Genomic DNA, 16,562 nt, shown 5'->3' with positions numbered 1-16,562 from the left:
CACATACAAAAATCAAGTTGATATATTCATGTGTGCTAATTCAACTAATCGCTAGGGTAAACAAGTAAGACTTAATTCAAATTTAAAATTAAATTATTGAAAACGTCTTCTGTTTTATCTGAAAGTGTCTGATTTACTTCTCTAAAGAATTTGATTATGAAAAATACAATAATTTTGCAGAAATTTAACTTGGATTTCATTAAGTTAAATTTAAATATTTAGACGATGTGGCTGCAGAACTACTTTAACATGAAAAGTTAAATTATTATGCCAAAAAAGACTGAGTCAATAGTAAAATTAGTTTTTCAAATTTACCAAGAAGATGAATTAAAAATACAAATGATGTAATATAATAACTATACAACGAAGTAAAAATTTAAAAATTTGAAGTGTGAAATTTAAACTAATGAAGAAGTCGTTACAAATACTGGAAAACTGCGAGATAAAGATTAAGAAAACTTACTCAAGATCATGAAATTAATCATCAATGGGTGTAGTTCCATTGATCCCTGTTGGTATTTATCAGTGATAAATGACTTAAGCAGTCAATGCCATTTAAAATTTATAACAAAGAAAACATGAGAATAAGGAAACTTAACACTAGTGTAAACATGATTGGCTCTGGATAATAAAATGCTTTCTTGATAACCTACATTAATTGAAATTAGTGTTAAAGAATAAAATCCTGCTACATGTAGTCTGTTATATTTGTAATCATGAAAACAACTTGGAAATGACATTAATGAAAAATGGGTCATTTTTAACAAACAATAAAAAATTTCTGTTCTTTTTTCTAATAGAATATTTGCTGTTCAATATTAAAATTAATTCAGTTTTGTTATACTTAAGAGATATCAAGCAATAAAAAATATGCTATATCATAGCAATAAAAATATGCTTAACATTGAAAATGCACCTAATATTTATTTTCAATTATTACTAGCACTGGTTTATTAATCATTGCTTTGGCAAATGGAAATTTATCTTTACATTTTAGCCTTCAATTTTCAGGATGGTATTCTCTGAGATGTTCCAGGCTTAAAGAATCAAATATTTTAAAGGGTTGTAGTTTACAAAAAAAAATTATTAACTCTTTGCGCTCGTCACACCAGCACTGCTGGCCATGTACTTCGCTGAGTCTACTCGGAATTATTTATGATGCCGCCGAGCACGTAGCTCGGGTGGCCAGCAGGGCTGGCCGCATAACTTTATGTGCTAGGTCGGCAGCCATATTGACCGCTCTGTTGCACCAGCTGGGAATTAATTTTAGAGCATTCACTGATATTTGTACATAGGATAAAAGAATGACAAATAAAAATTATATCTTAATTAATCATATTTTATTTTTACAAAACTTTATAGTTGAAATAGATAAACAAAAAAATATTTTTACAGTTTTTATAGTTACAAAAAATTGTTAACATAACTTACTTTTATTATAAAAACAAAAATTGCTGCAATGTGAGTGACAAATATTTTTTAAATTTTTTTGTGAGTGATATAATTCAAAACACATACCAATATGTAGTCCTGGATTGGCAGAACAGGTTTTACCAAAAAATTTGCTTCATTTTCATTGCTTCCAGGTCTGCGATCGCTGCACACTGCACAATCTTTGGTTTTTCTTTCTTCAAGAGGGTACGAAAGATGTAATTTGCCATTCAGTCTCTCTTCGTCTGCTACATCTGAAGGTCTTCCTCTTTTTCTGGAATTTCATATATTTCAACAAGCTGCTTCACTAAAACCTTTCTGAATTGTCTTTGACGTAATTTTTTTTGGTTGTTAACAATATTGTACAATATAAATGTATTCACCATGGCAGTTTCTAGGAGCCAAAAAAGGCTTTTCTCCACCATTTGATGGATTTTCTCGTGAAAGAATAGCTAGCTATATATTGATCTGCCACATCCACGCAAGTATAATAAATTCATTTATTATACTTGCAGACCACCTTAGGCTATTTTACCTCTTCTTCCTTACCCTCTTTTCGTATATGTCTGATTGTCTTTGCCAATCCATCAGCATATAGAGTACTTAATATTGCTACTAAGTTGGTGTCTTTCCACAACAACAAGGATACCTCATCGTTTTTTTTATACAATTTAATATCTCCTTTTTTCAACTTAAGTTTATTAATCTTTTTTTTTTTGAGATTTTTTTGTGCTTTTACATGGTCAGGAAGCCCTTGCCTGTTTAGCATTATGGTCCCAGTTATATGAGCTTGCCATTTTAGGAGTGCTGCCACTAGATTCAAGTTTGTGTAAAACCTGTCAGTAAACACATGGAGACCTTTAATATCTCCATAGGCATCTTTGAGTTTCCAACAAGATTAAGTACAATACGACTAGTGGAGCCTAAATCAGATCTGGCCATACGGTCAATGGTCAGTTTATCAAAATAGGGTTCAATTGCACAGATATATCCAGATTCTGCTTCACTCAATACAAAGATTTTTATGCCCCATCTTATTGGCTTGTCTTTGTTGTAGACTTTGAACTGGATTTTCCCCTTAAATCCTACTGTGCTCTCATCTACACTTACATGATTATTAAGAATATAATATTCCCTGAATTTGTTGTCGAGATAGAGGACAACATTACGAACCTTTCCAGACCGAGTCAGTGTGCCATGTACTGGTCCAGAAGGAGGTGGACCAACATGAAGGTTCCAAAATATTTGGAAAAAACTCTCTTTACTGAAAATGTCCTTAAAAAAAGGTTGTTCATCGACCCAGTTTATTGAGAAGTAGTAGTCTATTTCAGGTTTTTCATTCATCCCCATATCTATAATTATTCCCATAAATGCTTTCATCTCTTCAATACTGATATCTTCCCAAGACCACCACATCAATTTTTTTTTGGAGGAGTGTATTTTTTTGTATTTTTTCATGGGCATACCTATTGGTTTCATTGGTTATTTCAGTAAATAAAGTATCTGTGAAGAATAGTTGAAAGAATTGTAAAGGGGTTTGTGGAATTTCACCAATTGGTGGGTTAAATTGGCTAACTTATGACCACTTATACTTTTGGAAGTCTTGATCGCCTTCCTTCCATTCTTTCCAATCAGAACCAGAATTTTTTGTGTTATCGCTGTTTGTCTCTTCTTCCTCCACTTCATCTTCAAAAGTCACACTGTTGTCAATAATGTCTATATTATTGTCCAATATATTGCGTTGGGTTTCATTGTCAAACTCCTCACATACATCTGATTGTATATCACTTTCATGATCAGAATCGACTACTAGAAAATCTTCATCACTGTCTGATACACACAATAACTCTCTCAGTATCAGATGGTAGATCAAAATCGCTATTCATTCTTAGGTTAAAATATTTACAGTAAAAAATCACGTAAGTATATATATATATATGTATATATATACACTTATGTAAAAAAAAAACAACTTAAATTCTTCACCAATATATATATATATATATACATATATAATAAACAAAACGACAATCTCTTTAATTGATAAAACAAACAACGTAAAGGTGACGATGCTCAACCAGAAAAATGTAATCTTTATTTGGCGCTCATTTTACAATCATATGATTATTTAGATCACTTTCTACTCCATAGGTTGCAGGACATACCAGACATTGTACCAAGTAGATTTATAACAGCTGAAATTTAAAAACATATTTATAAATGCTGTTTATTTTTGTGGCCAGCACTGGTGGCCTCCCAAGCGTTCGAGTAATTTAATGTTGGCCAGCCCTGTTGGCCATCCGAGCTACGAGCGCCTATGCATGAAAAATAATTCTGAGTTGCGGCGTAAATGGCTGCGGCCAGCAGTGCTGGCCACCCGATCTGTGTGTCCAACCTATAGTAATGGTTACTGAGCGCAAAGAGTTAATATTTTTTTAAAAGGGCCCTCAACAGAAATGAAAAGGATTACAAAAGTGAAGTTTTAATAAAATATGAATTTGGATTTGTAATATTTGAAAAATAATGAAATCATTTTTATAATTAGAAGAAAATATTATATTGAAAAACTGATGTGATACAATTGACTATTCAATTTTCTATTCATCAATTCTTCGTAGCTAATACAAATAAAATTATCTGGTCCATCTTCCAATTGAGGAAAGAGGCAAGTATGCAGCATATCCAAATAAGCAACTCCTGTGAAAAAGGAGAAAAAGATTGGCCTGTAAACTTGCCATCAGGATATTACACAGAAAACATTTCATTTTGGGGAGTCCCTTTCATATTTAAGATTTTATGGGGATTTTCTGACACCAGATAATAACATCATGTGTGTTAACTTTCCACTACAATGAAATGTTGACTTATCACTAAAAGGAATATGTTAAAAAATGTTGTCATCTTCATGTTGCAACATTTTGATTTCGAACTCCAACCATGCACAGCATAGTCAGTAGACTTCAAAAACTGTAACAGCTGTAAACAGCATGAACACATATGTAAGCATTTTCTTAAAACATTTCACAATGTCATTACTCACTAGTTTGCAGCTTGCCTTCCTAACAGTTTTTCTTACTAACGAAAGTTTTCCTGACACTTTCAACATTATCTCCAGACACCTTTGATTGCCCAATACTCTTCCCTTTACCCAGATATCCGGTTGCTTCAAATTCATTATGCTGTAGATGAATATTATTGTCACTTGGAGGAATGCAATTAAACTTTTCTATGGAATGGAAGTTAAACTATTGTAGTTTTTTTGCAGTAGTCATGACCAATATTTTCCTACTTTTAATCTTTTGCTTAAAGAAAGTTTTAAGTTTTTTTTTGAACTGGCAAAATTTGAAATAATCTTTTTTTTTTCAAAAAACTGAGATACTGTATGACCTATAACAATTTCATGAAAATTGAGTATTATAGAGGAAGTTTAAATTTATTGCTTCAGTCATTTTAAAGAAAATTAAGAGCTAATCCCAAAATTAAAATACACTTTTTAATTATTTCTCAAATAAATGATAAATTATTGATTATCAGAAATTACTCATATGATATTTACAAAATGTAAATTGGTACAAATAAAGAGGTATGGTAAATGGTTGTTGAAATAAATTATAAAAATGCTTCAAAAACTATTTAAGAGAGAGTTAAGTAAATGTTTTTATAAATGGCTTTTCGAGCAAAATCTTTTTTTCTAATAAAGTTCAGTTTATTATTGTATGAAATACTAAACTTGTAACCATATTTTTAGTATCAGTAAGTTAAAAATCTTCAAACTCCTCTCAATTAATGAGAAAATATGCATTTTGGTTTATATTAAACTACTTTATATTACCAGTTGCCATTTTAGAAGAACAGGATACAAAGGCTACTGATGCAATAACAAACTCTTTATTTCTTACAGAATAGGATATGTTGTTGCTTTACACTGTCTACTATATTCTTTATTATTTGTTGTGATGCATGTATTACAACTAATAAATAAGATGCACCAATCAGAATTGCTTTCTGAGATGGTAATGATGTTTATTACACTGTCAGTCTGTAGTGAGCAGACTGAAGGTGTCACTTGGACGAAATTCATCTGTACTTCAGTGGACTGAGCAAGTTGATATGCAACAGTATGTTTTGCTCAGTCAATAAAGTGAAAAATAAACAATAATAAAGCGTGAAATTTCAACAGAAGCCTCAGAGGGGTTCAACATCATCAAAACTTCTTTGTTTTAAAAAATTGGCCATTTTCAAGAAAATTCCATAATTGGTGTGCCAAATATTGAGTTTTAATAATTGTGTATAGGCTAAATTATACGAGTAAAAATTACCAGTAGCTATTAAAGCACACAAATAAGAAAATTACACACAAATACAATAAATTTTTCTATTATGAAGTAGTGGCTCTATTCTTTGCAGCCTTATTTTTTAGCTGAAAAAGCAATGAAGAATCGTAATAGAAGGGAGTGTAATAAAGATGAAAGTACTTTTTGTAAAAATTATATAAGAATGATTATAAGAAAAGTCAAAATATTGAAAAATGTTTTAATTTTCGCAAAAATAAACATTTTATCAATATTAAATTTTGTTTTGCTAAAATTAGAAAAGATTTTATTATCTACTAAATGTGACTAATGCCGCTACAGAAGAACTGCACATGCGCCAAATTCGTACGACCGACAGCTGTGCAGCAGGAAGCCTTCTCTTTTTGATTGTTGCCACTTCAGTTTCAGTAGACTTATTAGGCTAGCCGAGGCCTTCGTTTAGATAACATCTGTGTTTTTTTGTTTTGCGAAAATATGATAAGTGTTTTATTAGAGCAAAGAATTGTCGTGAAATTTCATATGAAACTTGGAAAAACCGTTACTGAAATGAATTATGGCAATGAATTTTTATCACGTGCGCGGGTTTTTGAGTGGTTTAAGCGTTTCCAAGCAATGTTCGCTCGGGGTCACCCTTCCACGTCAAAAGTATTGATAAAATTGGTAATCTGATCCGATCTGACCGTCGGTTAACTATTCTTGTCTTTATTCAAGGTCCTTGCTCAACTCCGTGAAAAAAATAAGAAAAAAACTACGTGAATTGTGGAAGAACAAGTCATGGGTTCATCAGGGCAACGCCACCGGCTCACACTGCATTGCCTGTCAAGACGTTTCTAGCAAAGTATAAAATCCCAGTGTTAGACCATCCGCCTTATTCGCCTGACCTGGCACCACGTGACTTTTATATGTTCCCTAAAGTCAAATCTGCATTAAAAGGAAAAAGATTTCAATGGAAAATTCGCATGGAGCGTTGTAGGAATATAGGAGGGGTGTATATTGTTATTTAAAATAAAATATTTTACAGTATTAACTTACCGTGTAAGTTTCATTAAAAAAATTAATTTTTCAGAAGTGACATCTTTACAGATGGGCAGAAAGTGTTTTGTTAAAAATTTTGATAACAAAATTGATTATTTAATATACAATCAAACAAACAATATTTTTTTAATGTAAAAACTAGTGAGTAAAAATAAATCGATTAAAAAAATGATGCTTACTCTGTTCCTGGAGGATTTCCTCTAGCATGGTAATATCCTGTTTTCACTGCAGCAGGACAAACCTGGTTTATATAAGTGCATGAACAAAACACATATAGTAAAAGAAGTACTTTACATAAATTACACTGTTGTGACTCCAGTCCTACCATCTGAAACATATACACAAAGTTTAGCTGTCAAATCATATTTAACCATTAATTACAATACTGTAAAATCGGCTAACAGAACCTACACAATATTACATCTCTGGTAAGTTTCTAATTGTTTTAAATTTTATTTTAAAAATTCACTAAAAATGATCAGCCACTAAAAATATTATGAGTGAGTTTTGAAAATGATATATTTATTAAATTTGACTTTAAAAAGTTGACAGTTACAAATAATTTTGATATTTGACTATCACTTACAAAATCATTGTAAATATTAATAACAATAGCTAGAAGATTAAAAATTTGCCAATCAACACATGAAAAACTATTCTGCTCATTAACTAAATTTGTTTCACGAAAGCGTGCAGCCAACCAAAACATAACAGTATGATAATTCTAATTTACTTTAGTTTAATTTAGTGCAATTCATCTATGAAAAAATCACTTCTCTTTACTTTTAACATAATGGAATAAAAATAGCTTTTAATACAAAAATTAGAAAATTGTGATAAAATGATCTATTTATCTTAAAAATAAAAATTAAGAAAGTATGTTATATTAAAATTTCATAAAGTTAAACAGAAAAAAGTATGAATTATTATTTCATTGTTTCCCAAATTTATCACAATATTTTCACATAAACTCTCTGCTTCCTGTGTATTTTTCTAGTTTAATTTGTTAAATACAATTTTTTAAATCATTTACTTCAATTGATTTTTTACATTGTTTAGGACTAAATGTGTCTGTTATCAATTCTATCAGATTAAAATTGCAGTGGTATAGAGGAAGGACAACATATTTTCGATTTAGTGATTTCATTTTTCTTTATAATAAATATGTAATATTTACATATAAAGTTAAGTCTTGCTGTGTTTCCCTTTTATTTAATTCCTAAATATGTCTAATATTAGGTTCAATAGTGGACAATTTTATTTCCAAAAGAAAATTTTTATCCAAATTTTGATCTCATATTTCTTTTCAGTAAAACATACTTTGTTTTTATTGTTAAATGGATTCCTAAGATCATATTTATATAAAAGTAAGTTAACTTATGACAAAGTTTTTGAGGTTTTCTCTGTTTGACCAAAAGTAGAAATAACAAATTTTGCTTTTGAACTGCTCATGATGTATAGTCTTTGTGTTCTGAATAAGTTCCATACAATTTAAACCTCATTAATTTTTTATAAATACCTCCTGCTACATAATCTGATCTGTGTTCAATTTCACTTCAGTTTTCCTATCTGTTAAAAACTTAATATCATATCAAATTATATTCTAGCTTCCTCCTTTCTTCAGTTCTTGTTGTCTAGGACTCACAGAGATGTGATAATATATGTAAATTTATTTTCTAAGAGTTAGTAGCTTGTATTTACTATTAAACATGGCTTTACCTGTTAAATTCTTCACAAAATATATCTCTTACTGTATTCATTTTTATTGATTTTAGCACCTAGGTGGCACTAAATATTTCAACAATATTCTTTCTCTATTCAGTAATATGTTCACACTGTCTTGTCTTTTTGCATGCCACTTTTGGTTTTTCTGATTTTTATTATTAAATTATATATTTTACTGAGATTTCTTTTATTTTTATATAACGTTTAATTAGCTCTTGTTCACTTTCACGTGTGATAGCAATGTTATTTGCAAAATATTTCAGTGCTTCTTTATATGCTAACACATATCCAGAAGTTTGTAACATCATAAGAAAAACTAATAAAGGAACTTCATTATTATTTATTATAGTCACCATCAATATAATTACTATTATTTTATTAATAATCATTATTATTTAATTTATAATCAGCTGATTTATGAACTTGTATTATTCATGATGTACATGAATAAGTAATAAATATCATTAGTTGATAATTTATTCATTTACTGACTGTATTTATTTAAATAGGCCAAGATCATGCTGATTTAGCAGTGATACTTTTTTATTTCATTCAATTTACTAACATATTATGACAATCTACTTTATATTACTAAACTAAATTTACTACATTTAGCCTACTGTAAAATAAATTGTTTTGAATTACTGTGGCTGTACTTCCTGCTACTAATGCACTTATGACGTCACATTTAAATGTCTTTTTAATTCAGTAAAATTACAAATTACAAAATTGTTTGAAAGAAACAAACTCAAATAAGCAAATTTGCTTATCTGTTAAAGAATATATTTGATCAAACTGAACTCTCAATAAAGATTAATTTTTCTTTGTACGTTAGTTATAAAAATAATTTGTTCTAAAGAGGGATGAGGCAGGAAATTTTGTTTGCTTATACATTTATCATAATAGTGAGAAAGAGAATTAAATATTCAGAACATAATATAAAAATAGATGAGCTAAAAAAATTACTTCAAATTCATACAAAAAATAAATAAAAATAAGACCACATACACCTGTTGTTTGTGGTACTTTTACTTTCCTGGTATCCAGGTCTAAAGCTATGCTGGAAGAAGGAAAGTATGGTAATCAATCAAAAAATGAGGTATAGGTTTTTTGCATTTCTCGACATTTAATGATCCACAGACTCCAAAAAAGAAAAAAAGTAGGGGTATGTTCACACTTTTATATGTGTGTTTGAAGCTTAATAACTTTTGACTTGATAAACCGATCTTGATGATATTTTGTACAGAGACCTACATGAGGAAATTTGTTGGTAAATTCTTGGGGTCAGTATCTCCAACGGCTGAGGTAGATAGTTTTTTGGGGTTAATTTTCTCAAAATTTTTCTAACATAACCCACTTCATATTAAGCTCAGTACATCCAAGCATGCTTATTTTAGGATTTTCCAAAAAAAAAACAATTTTCCTCAGAATTCCCTCTTCCCAAAAATCGAAAAAAGGTGTAATTACTAAATTATGCATAATTAAAAATTATTGCATATTTTTTACATGACTGACCAAAATGGTGTATAATGCATTTAGGGTATATGTAACTATGTTTGTTCCATCCTAGCAGCTCAACTGCTGAACCAATTTAGATGTATGACCCTGCGTTGGAATCCTTACGTCACCAGGAGTGTCATAGGCTATATATATATATATATATATATATAAATTTAAAATAAATAAGTTTAAAAAATTTGAAATAAAAATTTAGAAAATATATATACTAAAAAAATACAAATACCATATACAAAATTGTTATCCGCATGCTCTTTAATTATCTTATATAAGTAATTATCCTATATTAAAGAGCAATGTTTTTTTTGGCATTCATGTTAACCAACTTTTTTTTGTCTTCCTAGGCATAGTATTAGTGCAAGTGACCCAAAAAAAAAAAAAAAATAGGGGCAATATTGGGATGGAGAACTGATAAAAGTTAAAAAATATCGATTTTTTTTTTGGAATTCTTTAAGACATTTTTTAGATCATAATTCACTCCTATCACTCCAAAAAAAAAAATCTTGGGTAACGTTTTATTAGTTGTACTTTTTTTAGTGAATTTTTTTTCTATTTAACATAGAAAAAACAAAAACTTTTTTGTAGACAAATGTAGAAAAATCAAAAAGTTTTCTTGGGTCGTGATTTTTGGGGGTGGGAAGAAGAAAAAAGTAAAAAAATATTTTTTTAACTTTAAAATATTTTTCATGTATCATTAATTTTCCACTTTATAAGAATAAATAACCAGTGCCAGGAAAGTTTGTTTATTTATTCTACACTGGCTATTCTAAGTATTAAGCTCTTTATCCGACTATGCTTTGAAAAGGATGTGTTTGGGCGATGTTCATTTTATTCTTCTTTTGATTTTGTTTGTGAACCTGTAATTCTAAAACAGCGGTATAAATTTTCAAAAAATAAGTAGCAAATGATTTTTCTCAACCAGAATACATCTAGATAAAGCCAGCTATACCAAACTGGAAATCATATTCGTCAAATTTTTCTTCATTAAATAAATCGCCGTTTTTAGCGAGCCGCTAAGACGTTTGTACACAAACGTCAATATTGTATTCGATTTTGAATACATTCGGTTTTGAAAGCTGATTTATTGCATTTGGGTTGCATTCAAAATCGAATATTTTAGCCTTCCTGCGTGTCAGTTACTAACTTTACTTAACTTTCCCAGGACGTTCGGTGTATATATACTACGTTTTTTTTAGTGTTCATTGCAAGTGAATATATTGACTACATTTCTCATCATATTTTATTTTTGAATCTAATGTATTAGTGTTTCTTCCAATTGCTATCCCGTAACGTATATATAATTTATTTGTAGCACGGTCCGTCAATCGATTTTACTAAAAAAGGTCTTACTATATGGAAGTATAATTTATTTTTATTTTCAATTTCGGTAATCTTGTCGCCAAACAAATAGTAGATCCAAAAAATAACATAAAAACGTAACACGTTTTTTTAGCGACATAATAGAGAAAAAAGTTTAATTAAAAATTTAAAACCAAAATTTTAAAGAAGTAAATTCAAATAATCGATTATGAAAAAATAACTTATTTTTTATACTTTCATACACTAGTTTCCTTAAACTAAGGGTCATATTGGTCGAAAATATCAAAATTGTTTGAAACTCATTAAAAAGCGGTAAGAATAACTTTACGAACAAAATGATTGAAATAAGGCAGTAAGATCGTTTTATTAGATGATCTACAGCATTATTTCAATTAATATTATTAATTAATTTTATGAGATATATATGTTAACTAGAGATAAGTATTAAAAATAAAAAAACGACTGTAAAAAAATCGCTCTTTAATATAGGATAATTACTAATATATGATAAAGAGCGTGTGGGTGACAATTTTGTATATAGTATAATTCTATTATCAACATTTTTAAATATATATATGTTTAAATAAATTAAAAAATTTTAATTTTTGGTAACGTAAGGATTCCAATACGGGATCATACATCAAAATCGGTTTAGCAGTTGAGCTGCTACGTAGGAACCATACATACCCTATAAATATACACTTTTTTTGGGTAGTTATGTTAACAAAAATAATGAATCGCTGAAAATTCTATATCGAAATTTTTACCGAGAAAAATAGAAAAAATCTGATGTGGAAACCACATGATTTCCTTGTACGCCTATTAAATTACATATACAATTTTTTTTTAAATAAGTACATAAAATTTTATTTCATTAATAACTTCTAATATTTTTTCTTCGTAATTTTTTTTACAATCAGAAGTTACTAATTATTTATAAATCAATATATTTAAATTAAAAAAAATGTGCCCCTTGTAAGATCCAAACATTTCATTAATCAAAATTTAATTTGGTTATAACTCTGCAACCGATGAAAATAAGTACAATTTATGACACGTATGGATAAAAAGCTTTCGATTAAGGCTTATTACTGCAGTTAAGAAAAAGACCAAATCCATTTTTTTTTAGATTTTGGCCTTTTATGGACACTTTTGGGTCTAGGTGCAGTTCTAAGCAAAATTTCAATATCCTACGGCTAATCGTTTTTAAGTTATTCGAGATAAAAACGTACGTACAGACGTCACGCCGAATCTAGTCAAAATTGATTCAGGGATGGTAAAAATTGATATTTCCGTTGAAATCTGAAAACCGAAATTTTTTGCGATCACAATACTTATTTTACTTCTTACAAGGAAGTAAAACCATACTGTTAAAAATTTAAAAATGAGATAATAAGATTTATTTACAAAATAGACATGAGTTTGTATTTTTATGAATAAAATATCACACTTTTTTCTTGAAACTAATAAAGCATTCAAAATTGTGTTATTTATTATTGTGGAGGAGTGTGCAGTTATTACTGGTCAATGAAAGGTCTCTTGAGAGAAGTAATTCGGTTTTCTACTTCCTCTTATTTCATAATTAATATTTTATTTATTCTTTTGATTGCTGTGTTGACATAATGTTATAATAGTAATTGAGTAGGCCAATGCGTACAAGAGGAATATGAATTTTTTATTTATTTTTATTTTATAACTACTTTTATTTATTCCTGTATAAATATTTGTACAATCAACAAAGAGCAAATAGGTTTTAATCAGAAAAATAGAGTACGAATCAGTTGAGAAAGCAGATTACCAATTAAGTTTTATTCATCACTAGCAGTCAGGGCTTGCTTCGCTCGCCCGACCGTCTAGACAGAGAGCTTCGGCCCCTGGATCCCGACGCATTCGTTATCCTCAGGTCGTTAGAATATTAAATATTTTATAAATATTCATCAGAGAAAAAAATTAATAATTTTACGTCATATTTCTGTTGCTATGGTTACAGAAGTTGCTATGGTTAATAATGAAGTAAAAGGATACTGTTTTTTCTTCAATGAATATCTTTAACTCACAGATTCACTTCCGAGGGGGTTAGGGCCTCGATTTATTTTTTTAAATCTTCTAGAAACCCTGGGAAAACACAAATGTATCCTGAATATTTGAAAGCAATCGGTTGCTGGTTTTCGCGTGATGTTGCAAACTTCGCATTTATATATATATGATTTTAAGTTGTGAATTTTTAGCACAGCTATATCCCCAGTGTTTTCCTTTTTACTTACTTGTACGAAGTAAATTGTGATCGCGAAAAATTTCGGTTTTCAAATTTCGATGGAAATATCCATTTTGACCATTCCTGAATTCATTTTGACTAGTTTCAGCGTGACGTCTGTACGTACGTACGTATGTATCTCGCATAACTCAAAAAGATTAGCCGTAAGATGTTTTGAATTTAGGACTGTCGTAATACCTAGTTGTGTACCTCCCCTTTTGATTTTAATTGACTGAAACAAAAGTGTTCAAAAAAGTCCATAATCTAGAAAAAAATTGAATTTTGGAATTTTTCTTAACTGCAGCAATAAAGCCTCATTCAGAGCTTTTCAACGATGTATTATGTGTTTTATTTTCATTGTTTCCAGAGTTGTAGCAAATAAAATTTTAATTAATGAAATACTTTAATCTTAGAAGGGGAAGGCACGACGGTTCAAATCAGACTTCATATTTTTTTTATTTTTACAATTTTTTTTTTTAAATGAAATTTTTTGTAACATCACCAAGCACGTCTGCTAACGTGGGAAATTGTTTAGAATGTAAATTTTATGAAGTTGAACAAATCAATTTACTTGTTTATTTTTTTGTCTTTGTCAACAAATATACGTAGCTTAAAAACACCGGTATTCATTTCGAAACACTGTGTAGTTTACTGTGAGATGGCTCATAAAAATTGATTATTTTATTTGGCACGTGAGGTACAAAATAACGATAGTTATTTCTAACGTACAATAGTTTTATTTCTTACGTAAAAGTTTATTATATCTTTGGAACGAAAAACTTGTAACAAATTGAGGGATATAATTTTTTTTAAAAGAGCAATAAATCTAGAAACCTAAAAAAAGCGGGTTAAAAGACGATTACATATTGTCAGTAAACAAAATTTGAAAAATCTATAGAATAAAAATTACCGGAAAAATGTCTAAAAAATATTTTGAACAAATTTATTTCAAATTTTTACAGCGATAAAATTATTTTTTTTTTCTAATTTGCTAATTAGAAGCTCACCGCAATATATATTTAGAACCCGAACAGCGAAATGTATAATCAGAGATTATATAATTAGAAATGTATAATAAGATAAAATCAAACTGAGAGTTGAATTTATAACAGATAAGCCATTCAAGATGATGCATGAACGTGCAATCAAGCAGACTGTGTATAGAAAGAGCTAGACTGGATTTGACGTCCGTGTTATTAAAAATAAAACTAATGAAAAATAATTTATTTACTTTATAATGGCCGTGCCTAATAATAAGGTTTAAGATATTAATTATCGATCATTCCTAAACGAATTGAAACAAGTGATTTTTTAAAAAATGAAATATAATTACACTTTGTACTAATATTCGGAACAGGAGGTTATTAGGTCGTAAATTATGATTTGCCAAATTGAAAGTTTTGACAGATCCAGGAATACCCTAATTACTTTTTCTTTGTTATTAAAAAAGCAGCTTGAATGATTCATTAAGAACGGCAATCGTGCTAAGATTTTTACGAAATCCTTTTTTGAATTAAAAAATATATTACGATAATTGGAAGATTTTAGTAATTATTCTATTAATACTGTAAGATTTTTCTGATGCTTCAGATGTAAAAAGTATGACCAAAGCATTAAATTTATATCTTATTTTTAAGAGTTAGTTTAAATTGATCAATTTTAAACACGATGGGATAAACAGCTCCTTCATTGATCTGCTTATAAGATTTGTAACCTTTTACATTAGTCATGACAGCAATACTTTGTTTTAGTTGATTTAATATTCCAGTAAACTAATTTCATTTACTTTTAGGTTTATTAATTACATTAATAACTTTATTTCCCGATATGATATCAAAATACGTTAATAAACTATGCAACATAGATCTCAAAAGGCCTGGATGTATTATAATTAATCAGAAATATCGTTTCATTTAATAGAATTGAAATAAACACTATTTTTTATTTTATGAAATTAAAATCAGTTAAAACGTCATTTTGACGTTTTAATTTGATTTTAACTGATTTTAATGTTCTGATCTAACGGATAAATCTGTTATCAATACAATATACTACTTCTACCTATCAGAGTAACCTGGGGAATCGGTTAAAACAGGATTGATGATTTTTTTTTATTATTAATAATGAGTTTTTACATAATCATACTTTGACATTTTAAATGTAAATCTAACATTTTGAAGTACACTATAAAAAAAAATTAAAATACATTTTTTTTATTTTTAAAACTTTTAACAGACTACGCTTCGAAAAGGATCTTTTGTTGGGCTCTGTTAATTATATTCTTATTTTGATTTTGTTTGTGAACCTGTAATTCTAAAATAATTGATAAATTTTTGTAAAATAGGTAGCAAATGATTTGTCTCAACCAGAATATATTTAGCCAAAGCCAGATATACAAAGTATAGAGTGCCCGGGTTATAAGATAATTTTAATGTAATATGTACCGTAATGATAATAAAATGACGACTTATTTAAATACTTAAAAACGAAACTGTAAACTGTCTAATAATATACTATGTAATAATATAATTTAATATATTTAATAATATAACTGTATAATATAATTTGTAATTAAATAATCTTTGTATAATCAAACGTAATAATGGTTAACATTCAGCATTCTGTACTATTTAAAATGTCCATAACTTTCAATGGATTGTTTGTAAGCTTTTGTATTTTTTTTTTTTATAATCATTAAAAATTAAATTAGTTATCAGTAAACGAAGCAAAAAGACAGCCCTGATAAAATCTAGTTAAACAACAACATCGTTTCATTTACTAAAATAAAAATCATATATGTTTTTAGAATTTTTATAACTAAAATTGAGATATTTTTTCATCCTATACCTGTATAAATATTTTGAGTGAAGCTGTAAATGGATTTCAACAAACCACGCCTACGAGGTAAAACGGAATGATCCGAGTACGTACTACTTAATCATAAATGTGTAATATTAATATATAAC

The 16,562-nt window shown here is 28.7% G+C and overlaps 1 protein-coding gene across 1 annotated transcript in view; it reads right to left on the bottom strand.

Annotated features, from left to right (window-relative positions):
- The window catches only part of LOC142320030 (uncharacterized), a 34,746-nt gene that overhangs the window by 13,352 nt on the left and 4,832 nt on the right, over nt 1–16,562 (bottom strand). Inside the window, exon 2 of the mRNA XM_075357712.1 lies at nt 6,959–7,107. Coding sequence (XP_075213827.1) covers nt 6,959–7,107 — 149 coding nt within the window. The remainder of the gene's footprint in view (nt 1–6,958; nt 7,108–16,562) is intronic.

The sequence above is a fragment of the Lycorma delicatula genome, chromosome 1 (genome assembly GCF_047948215.1).
Source record: "Lycorma delicatula isolate Av1 chromosome 1, ASM4794821v1, whole genome shotgun sequence".
NCBI lineage: Eukaryota > Metazoa > Arthropoda > Insecta > Hemiptera > Fulgoridae > Lycorma > Lycorma delicatula.
This window is presented reverse-complemented; position numbering and strand designations above follow the sequence as displayed.